Below are 10,878 nucleotides of genomic sequence, written 5' to 3'. Positions count from 1 at the left end.
CACTTATAGACACATTGGTATTGTTCTTTAACATTTGACTCAAGTGCGCCCCCTACATTATTCCAACAGTTATAACTCAGTGATACGTCATCCGATCGGAACCAGATTTTTTATGCATAATCAGTGAGCACATCTAGACACATTGATAATGTGGTTTAACATATGACTCAATTGCACCCCTTAGATTAATTAATCAGTTAGATCTCAGTGATATATCATCCGATCTACGCCAGATTTTGGGTATGTAATTAGTGAGCACTTGTACGCACACTGGTATTGTTGTTTAACTTTTGACTCCAGTGCGCCCCTTACATTATTCCAACAGTTATATCTCGGTGAAATATCATCCAATATGTACCAGATTTTATGTGCATGATCAGTGAGCACTGATAGACACATTGGTATTGTTCTTTAACATTTGACTCAAGTGCGCCCCCTACATTATTCCAACAGTTATATCTCAGTGATACATGATCTGATCTGAACCTGAGTTTAGGTGCTTCATCAGTGAGCATGTCTAGACACATTGGTATTGTTGATTCATGACATAACTTAAGCCCAGAGGCACTAATCATGGTAGCACAAAAACAGAACCTCAGAAAACACAGTAGAGGTGAAACACCTTTGGAGATGACTTATGGAAGAGAAATGAACAATCAATTCATGGGCAACAGCTCTGGTGGACATTTCTGCAGTCAGCATGCCAATTGCACACTCTATCAAAACTTGCAACATCTGTGGCATTGTGGTGTGTGAGAAAACTGCATGTTTTAGAGTGGCCCTTTGTTGTGGTCAGCCCAAGGCACACCTGTGTAATAATCCTGCTGTCTAATCAGCATATTGATAAGCCACACCTGTGAGCTGGATGGATTATCTTGGCAAAGGAGAAGCTCACCAACACCGGTTTATTTATATTTGAGAGAAAGACACATTTTGTGTACGCAGAAAACTTTTAGATCAGGGCTTTTCAACTGGTGGCCCGTGGGCCGGAAGTGGCCTGCGGGTTACTTCAGTCCTGCCAGCCAATGAATTAAAAAAATTAAATTAAATAAATAAATAAAAAATTATATATGTATATATATATATATATATATATATATATATATATGGTAGAGAAATGAACAATCAATAAAGAAAAAAAACTTGAAAGAGACCTTTAAATTTGTTTATGTTAAGAGGCAATCCTTTTATATAAAATGATCTATGATAGGGTTTGAAAACTCAGTCTGCCTGCCAATGACGTTCTTTAATATAAAAGTACATTTGAATCCTTGAAACAAAAAAAAGGCAGAATAACAACAAAATCTGAAACAAGAAATATGTTCATACAAGAGGCGATCGTCTTGTATAAAAGATCTATGATCCCGGGCAGTCAGTTGGAACAGCCAATCGTCAATTAGTATTCCTGATGTCCAAAAACCCTCTGGACTGGTGACATGTTATAGGCTTGTAGTGCTTAGTAACAACACTAGTTAGAAAATGCAGTAACATAATGTCATTCACAAAGCTGAAAATAAAAAATAGAAAGGTCAACATCTGTTTCAATGTTGATGTGTTCATGCGTGCACATCTGCTCACAGACTCATGTTCATGTTTGTGCTGATGTTCAATGTTTTATGTTATGAGTGCTTAGTGTATATTTAGTTGATGTTTTTCTTAGTTCATATCTTAGATGTTATTACTGTTTTTCTTATACATTTTATTGTTGGATGTAACTGGGACCTTGTGTACATAATTTCGCTCCACCACATGTACCACATGAGGTGCGAATGACAATAAAGAAACTCTGACTCTGACTCTGAAAAATCTTAAATTCAATAGTGAGTGAGCAGAATATGTTTTCAGTGAAAAAAGTGTTTTTTTCTGCACTGCGCTTCTTAAGCGCTCCCCAGTCTCTGCCAGATTGACTGATCGCCTCATGCCTGAAGTAATCCAGCGTTCTTGTTCCTGCTCTCATTCCTGACCCACTTCATGACCACAGATTCCTCCCCTTTGTCTCGCCCAAGACGACATTTCCGCCCATCGGATCTCTGGACCTCGACTTCTGCTCTGTCTTCAGACCACGAATTCCAGATAAAACCCTCGGATAAGTTTAGCTTTTTTCTGCCTATATGTGAATGACCCACGCCTGTATTTTTGATCACAAACTCAGACCCCGGACTCTAGGAGTTGAGCTCTCAGAACCAAGCTCCACAATCTGAAGAGAGTGTTTGTTGGACTTTCACTCACATATCACTAAGGCTGGGTACCTTTCTAAAAAAATCGGAATCATGTTGGTGTCGGTACCTTCACTTCGGTGTCGGTTCCTGGACGGTTCTTTTTTCTGTACCAAGTTTGTAATTAATATTAATTCTAACAAGAATAAAATTACATTACACATTATGCTGGTGAAGATTTTCAGTCATCTAGAGCATGATAAATTCAAAAAACGTTCAATACAAAAAACAACTGGACTTGTAACAGAAGACGTTTTGCTCCTCATTGAATTGCTCTTTGAATTGAGAAAGCTCCTCGGATGAAGAGCGAAACGTCTTCTGTTACAAATAAAGTCCAGTTGTTTTTTGTATTGAACGTTTTTTGAATACATTACATATTACAGTACAAATCTTGAGTTTTATTTTTTAAATTGGGTATTTTTTCATTCCAAGCAGTTTTCTTACATAAAAATAAACAAATAATTTCCAGGTCAAAAAAACAGTTTCAAACCAGTTACACGTCAGTGTCTAATGTTCACTGCTACACACTGAGGACCTTTTCACTTAACAGTTTTTCTTCAGAAAAATCAACATGTCTTCTTTCTCTGGACACAACCAAGCCCGCTCCTGGCTGATGGCGTCTCCAGCAGTAGAAAATGTTCACTCTGTGTGGATGATGCTTGTTGCACACACAGATACCTGGTTGGCAAGTCTGATATCACTGACATATTGTCCCTCACATTCCACCAGCAGGTCACTGGATTCACTGAGGTTAGGGTTGATAGCAGACATCTGCACCTCTGTGTCTCTTCCTGAATCTTCTCTGTGGTTCTCTGGGATTTAGTGCTCTGATCATTTCCCTAATTGACATGAGAACACAAAACATCAACAATAACATGATTTTGTTATTACTGATCAAAAACCATTATCTAGGCAGAGCGATAAAGGTTTAACTGATCAGCAATATCCTTTACAGCTTACTTACCTCCACCATGCAGCCTCCACTGTAAAAAAAAAGGCAGCAAACTTTAACAACAAAGTTTGTGACTGTCCTGTGGCCCCCATCTTGCTTTTCTTTTGTCTGTCTCTGTCCTCACATCAGGGTCAGAGGCTCCTGTGAAGAGAACATGAACATAAACAGTGAGCATTAGGTGAACTGTTTAACCAGCTGACCAGATGGATGATCAGATTTTTACAAGCTAAGCTTCATCTGTTACTGTCAATCTTTAGTTAGCTTTTGATTTAGCTAGATACATAGATAGCCATAAAATAAAGCTACACACTAATATCTTAAAATTTGTGTTACATGGATCATAGTTTAACTCACCGCAATGCACGTATTAAGTTGCAGTAACGTTAACAAACGTAAACTTACCAGTTGAAATCCCAGACACAGCTCTGTCCTTGGAGTTCTTTGATGAAGAGGAGTCCGGTCGTGGAGATGTTGAATCAGGCCGTTCAACACTCACAGGCTGACTTTAACGCTGAGAGAGGAGGGGAAGCTGCGGTTCTCTTTCCTTGCAGACAAACACGGAGCAACTTTCTGCTTGTAAACTGAAGCCATTCAAAGGCACGCGCTGCACACGTGAAACCCATCTGTGGGTGTAACCACAGCCATAGACATACAGCTGTACGGCAGCTCTATACAGCTCTGGGTGTAAACATGTAGTCTGTTTGCTATATGTCTACGTTTTACCTGCCTGCGTGCTGAAACCACGTGTCAAGTTATAGCCAATACCGAAACTTGACACCGAAAGAAGAGTCAAGTTTCAATCCATACATTGACGGACACAGTTCGTTCGGTGCCATAAAAGAACCTTGGTTCGGTATATAGCCCTAGATATCACGTGATCTATCCAAACCTCCTTTCCCTCTGACGACATCGCAACTTTGGCTTTTCCACCGCTGATCAAGCGCTACAAAAAAAAGAATGACAGCTGACTTTCACCTCCTGATAAAACTTTAAATAAATGCTTTTGTTTCCTCCTGTTTCCTCAGAATCAGTCTCCCCTCCATCACAGACATCTACACCTCCAGATGCAGGAAGAGGGCTACCTGAGTCATGAAGGACCCCACTCACCCAGCACACACAGTTTTTGCCCCACTCCCCTCAGGAAGGAGGTTAAGGAGCATTAAGTGTAGAACCACTAGACTGAGGAACAGCTTCTACCCTGAGGCTGTTAGACTCATGAATCTCTAACTAGAATAATCACTGTGAAAAACCATATCATGTTGCTGCTGATCTGTTTCATGTTGCTGCTGATCTGTTTCAATGTTGATGTGTTCATGCGTGCACATCTGCTCACAGACTCATGTTCATGTTTGTGCTGATGTTCAATGTTTTTATGTTATGAGTGCTTAGTGTATATTTAGTTGATGTTTTTCTTAGTTCATATCTTAGATGTTATTACTGTTTTTCTTATACATTTTATTGTTGGATGTAACTGGGACCTTGTGTACATAATTTCGCTCCACCACATGTACCACATGAGGTGCGAATGACAATAAAGAATCTCTGACTCTGACTCTGACTCTGTGTGTGTTTCAATTTCCGGGTCCCCCTCATAATTCATTACACTGCAAAAGAGAGACAGAAAGAGACTATTTTTCTGTGTAAAGAATTATGAGGGGGACCTGGAAATTGAACCACACACAGGAGGGAACAAAATATGTATTTAAAATTTTCTCAGGGTGAGAAAGTCAGCTGTGACTTGTAGCACTCGAGCAGTTTGCTTTCAGTAACTGTGGGCCCCTGAGCAGTTTAGTTGAATAGCCCTGTTTTAGATCTTTGAGTTCAGCTCATGAAATATGGGAGCAAAAACAAAAGTGTTGCGTTTATATTTTTGTTCGGTATATGTGTGTGTGTATGTACAGTATGTACACACATACACACACACATTTACATACATCATCAACACTTGTTCTTCTCAAAGGCGGACGTCTCCTCCTCTCCCTCTCCACTTTGCTTTTGCTCTGTTCTGTCTGTGAAACTACTTTGGAGCCTCTCTCCTACAAATCTTCCTAATCATAACTATGGACTTGGATTTGATCAGTTGGTCCCTCAACACAATTGATAACATTTCTTTGAAGAGAAGACAGGCTTTAGGCGAGCTGATTTGCCCTGTTGGCACGCACGCAGCTGGATATCTCATCGACTTAGAAGACTTGATGACGTGTCTATCTCTGATGTCATATGTGGATTTTATAATTGGATTTATGATAACTGGTTCCTGCTTTTTGGATTTGGCTGGTTCCCGGTCTATCAACAAACAAGGAAGTCGTGGGCAGCAAATCTGGACCTGGTCAGGCTGCCTGCCTTACATGATGGCTTGGTTCGTGCCTTGAGCACCCAGACTCTTGGAAAAATGGATCAGATCTCGAGGATTATTCTCAGGCACGTTCCATTGGTATGGCCATTTAATTTGGACATTTCGGAAGCGAGTGGACCGACACAGACTCAAGGTAGATGCCATTAAGTTCTGCCTGTCCCCAAAACAATCGTGTTTATCTGAATTCAGCTCCCTGACTGGCCTTGACAGGCCATCTTATCTCAACCCGCCTGGAAATTTTTGTAAACCTGATGCTCAGCCCCTCTCTCCCCTCCTTCTGAGGAATTTACATGGACTTTTCAGAGGAGCCCAGCTGAATAAACATTCTGTCATCATTTCAGAACTCTGGATTTGTATCTGGTTGTCCTCAGCACCCCCTGAGTGTGCACGGATCTCTCCAGAGGGAACGATTTGAACTGAGTGATTGTATCTGAACTCTGCAGTACCTATGTGTGTTGTCTCTGGCTGCTCACCGCCCTTGTGTACACCGCCCCCTGCATAATATCGGCGTCATTATATGCTACTGCGCAAGATTTTTTTTCATTATCACACTGTTGACCTTAAAACAGAAGTTAAAAATGTGTTGGGATTTTTTTGGTCTCCAAACCCCATGTGTCATTTTTCACCACTTTTGGTGAGAAATGACTCTGTCCAAACAGGTCTCACTTGTAAATGAGCCTTCGAGGCTCAATGTGACTTATCTGTTTAAATACAAGTTGAATGAATAAAAAAAAATTATATATATATATATATATATATACAGTATATAGACCCTTTCCAAAAAATTAGAATATCATGGAAAAGTTGTTTAACTTCCATAATTCCATTCAAAAAGTTAAACTGTAATAGATGATAGATTCAGGACTCACAATTTAAACAATTTTACATAATTTATTTGTTTATTTTTACATAATTTGGGCTTCCAGCTCATGAAACCCACAAAAACAGGAATTCAAAAAATTAGAATACTGTAAAGACATCAGCCCACACTACTCAGTTTTTACAGAAAAAAAAAGAAAGAAATTAGGATCAGAACAAATCAATCAAATATGGTACTTTCAAAACGATATGTCAATCTTCAATACTTGGTTGGGAATCCCTTTGCCTTAATCACTGCCTCGATGCGACGTGGCATTCAGGCAATCAGCCTGTGGCATTGCCTGGGAGTTATGGAAGCCCAGATTTCCTTGATGCTGTCAGCTCTTCTTTGTTGTTGGGTCTGGTGCACCTCATTTTCCTCTTGAGAATACCCCATAGATTCTCAATGGGGTTTAGGTCCGGCGAGTTGGCTGGCCATTCAAGCACTGTAATGACATGGGCATTAAAAACCAGGTCTTGGTGGTTCTGGTGGCATGGACAGGGGCCAGGTCCTGATGGAAGATGAAATCTGCATCTCCACACATATCCTCAGCAGAAGGAATCATGAAGTCCTCTAAAACATTCTGGTAGACTGTTGTGGTGACCTTGGATTTAAAAAAGCAGAGTTTACCAACACCTGCACTGGACATTGCACCCCAAATCGTGACTGACTGTGGATATTTCACTATGGACCTCAAGCTGTTTGTGTTCTGTTCCTCACCCTTCTTCCTCCAAACCCTTGGACCTTGATTTCCGAATGAAAGGCACACTTTACTTTCATCAGAAAAGAGGACCTTGGACCACTGGCCAACGGTCCAGCCCTTCTTCTCCTTGGCCCAGTTGAGACGCTTCCTATGTTGGCTCAGGTTCAGAAGTGGCTTGACCCAAGGAACCCGACAGTTGTAACCCATCTCCCAGATGCGTCTAAGGGTGAATTCACACCAGATAGTCCGGTAGACTCGGTTCGGTTGGGGACCAATATTCATGACATTTTGTTACATTTGAGCTGGTGCGTTTGCATTCACACTGCACTGTGCAGTCGAGCCAACCTGTTGAACCAACCTGTCCCCCCCGCTCGCCTGTGGTGGCGCTGCACAAAGAACTACTGAAAGAAACAACACAAAAACCTCTGAAGACACTTCTTCTTTTGGAAATAAAAACAAAAATGGAGTGGCATCAAGTTTTAGCAGTTTTAAGAGTTAGATTTTGTCATTTTTCAAAAATGGACTCAGCATGAGCAGAAGATGAGGCAGAAGACCATGGAGAATATTGTTTTTCACACAAGTCAGCTGACGGCTCCATATAAGGTAAGAGAAATGCACATTTGTTTGCCCTGTGTTGTACTCCACTTCTTGCTTGTGGAGCGGGGCCCGGTCTGTTTAGATTCACACTGTACTCGAACTGCGCTGGAGTTTTCTTCTACCGGACCGAGACCTAGGTTTTAGCCCGGGCCAGAGTTCGCCTTTTTGTTCCGTGACAGAGTTCGATTGCACGTTCACACCTCCCCAAACGAACCGGACTTTCTAGGAAAATGAGCTAGAGTTCGATTAAAGCGGACTAAACAGGGCTGGTGTGAATGCACGCTGAATGTGGTGGTTTTTGAAGCTGTGACTCCCGCCTCATTCCACTCGTTCTGGATCTCTGCCAGATTCTGGAATCTTCTCTGTTTTGATAATCTGCTGAAGCCCACGATCATCTCTTTTGTTGGTGCATCTTCTCCTGCCACATTTTGCCCTTCCACTAAACGTTCCATTGATATGCTTGAACACTGCACTCTGTGAACAGCCAGCCTCCTTAGCTATGAACTTTTGTGGCTTACCCATGCTATGAAGGGCATCAATGATGGTCTTCTGGACAGTTATGTCTGCAGTCTTCCCCATATTGAATGGAATGCAACAATTGAACCAAACTGAAGCAATTTAATAACACCTGGGGAAACCTGTGCAGGTGCTTTGAGTTTAGTAGATGATCAGTGTCACACTCAGTTAAAAAAACATTCATACCCTGCAAAATTTGGGCTGATTTCTCCACAGGATTCTAACTTTTTTAAATCCTATTTTTGTGGGTTTCATGAGCTGGAAGCCCAAATTATGTAAAAATAAACAAATAAATACTTGAAATCATTTAGATTGTGGGCCCTGAATCTATCATCTAGTAAAGATTAACTTTTTGCATGGAATTAAGGAAATTAAACAATTTTTCCATGATATTCTAATTTTTTTGGAAAGGGTCTGTATATATATAATATATATATATATATACTGTATAAGTACATATATTATATATACACACATACACACACAATGTTTTTAACACTTTTTAACTATTTTTCCAGCTTTTTAATCTTTTTTGTTCCCATTTTCCCTACTTTTTCTACTTTTCTGTTGTGTGTACCGGAAATGCCGGTGTACAAGCTTCTACTTTTTTCTGCATGCTTCCACCCACACTTAAAGAACCTCACAAGAACTGAAAGTTCTGACAGAACTCACAAATGAATACTTGTCACCTCAACCATCATGCAGTTTTCAAGCAACCTTGTGAAACTACAGGTCTCCAAAGTTGTTTTTTTTTAGTGAAAAACAAATATCAACAAGATTAACAAGACAAAATGCTTTTTGTTGTTGGAAGGAAGGAGGGAGGGAGGTTGGGAGGGAGGGAGGGAAGAAAGGAAAAAGAAAGGAGGGAAGGATGGATGGATAGATGAACGAATACCCCAACTTAAATATCCTTGGAACGAAAACAACAACCAACAATCCAACACTGAGTTATGGTGTTATGGAGAACAAAAAACTAAAAGACAACTCAAGTTTCCCAAAAGCATGTGAAGGTGATCCGAGTACATGCTGGTGAAAACTGTCTAGTGGATCTCACACCTGTGTTTGGAGTACTGTACTCGGGCCACCAACCTCCCATGTTCTCTCCACCCATTGGGGTTGTGTTCTCTGAATTGCACTGAAGGTCAGGGAAGTGGGGCTGGGCATCAAACTCAAAATCCTCCTGCAATACAGAAATACAGTTTGTAAAGTACAGGAGAAGCACAAAAACATGCAATTTTTAATGTGAAACACTTCAAAACAAGACTGTACATGTATATTTTTAGGACAGAAATACAAACGAAGAACGCAGACCTCCAAGGATATCACAAAGTCCAAGAACTAATTTAAAAGACTTACAAAGATATATTAAGACCACTCAGGAAAAAATAAAACACTATATATATATACATACATATGCATATATATATATATATATATATATATACAAAAAATATAGATATACATATATATAGATATAAATATATACATACATAGTCATATGCATAAATATATATACAAAAAAATATATATATACAGGTCCTTCTCAAAAAATTAGCATATTGTGATAAAGGTCATTATTTTCCATAATGTAATGATAAAAATGAAACTTTCATATATTTCAGATTCATTGCACACCAACTGAAATATTTCAGGTCTTTAATTGTTTTAATACTGATGATTATGGCATACAGCTCATGAAAACCCAAAATGCCTGTCCCAAAAAATTAGCATATTTCATCCCACCAATGAAAGACAAGTGTTTTTAATACAAAAAACACAACCTTCAAATAATCATGTTCAGTTATGCACTCAATACTTGGTCAGGAATCCTTTTGCATGAATGACTGCTTCAATGTGGCGTGGCATGGAGGCAATCAGCCTGTGGCACTGATGAGGTGTTATGGAGGCCCAGGATGCTTCGATAGCGGCCTTAAGCTCATCCAGTGTTGGGTCTTGTATCTCTCAACTTTCTCTTCACAATATCCCACAGGTTCTCTATGGGGTTCAGGTCAGGAGAGTTGGCAGGCCAATTGAGCACAGTAATACCATGGTCAGTAAACCATTTACCAGTGGTTTTGGCACTGTGAGCAGGTGCCAGGTCGTGCTGAAAAATGAAATCTTCATCTCCATAAAGCTTTTCAGCAGATGGAAGCATGAAGTGCTCCAAAATCTCCTGATAGCTAGCTGCATTGACCCTGCCCTTGATAAAACACAGTGGACCAACACCAGCAGCTGACATGGCACCCCAGACCATCACTGACTGTGGGTGCTTCACACTGGACTTCTGGCATTTTGGCATTTCCTTCTCCCCAGGCTTCCTCCAGACTCTGGCACCCTGATTTCCGAAAAAAGTTATTTGGACCACTGAGCAACAGTCCAGTGCTGCTTCTCTGTAGCCCAGGTCAGGCGCTTCTGCCGCCGTTTCTGGTTCAAAAGTGGCTTGACCTGGGGAATGCGGCACCTGTAGCCCATTTCCTGCACACGCCTGTGCACGGTGGCTCTGGATGTTTCTACTCCAGACTCAGTCCACTGCTTCCGCAGGTCCTCCGAGGTCTGGAATCGGCCCTTCTCCACAATCCTCCTCAGGGTCCGGTCACCTCTTCTCGTTGTGCAGCGTTTTCTGCCACACTTTTCCCTTCCCACAGACTTCCCACTGAGGTGCCTTGATACAGCACTCTG

General features: G+C 40.8%; 1 protein-coding gene across 1 annotated transcript in view; it reads right to left on the bottom strand.

Moving 5' to 3' along the window:
- LOC119427465 (golgin subfamily B member 1) overlaps nt 1–7,293 on the bottom strand; it is a gene marked incomplete in the record, with an annotated part of 127,811 nt that extends 120,518 nt beyond the window's left edge. Inside the window, 1 exon segment of the mRNA XM_037695091.1 lies at nt 7,177–7,293. Coding sequence (XP_037551019.1) covers nt 7,177–7,293 — 117 coding nt within the window.
- Nucleotides 7,294–10,878: the final 3,585 nt, after the last annotated feature.

Source organism: Nematolebias whitei, chromosome 2 (assembly GCF_014905685.2).
Source record: "Nematolebias whitei isolate Nwh7 chromosome 2, NemWhi1, whole genome shotgun sequence".
Lineage (NCBI taxonomy): Eukaryota > Metazoa > Chordata > Actinopteri > Cyprinodontiformes > Rivulidae > Nematolebias > Nematolebias whitei.
Note: the sequence above shows the minus strand (reverse complement) of the source record. Positions and strands in the feature narration are given on the sequence as shown.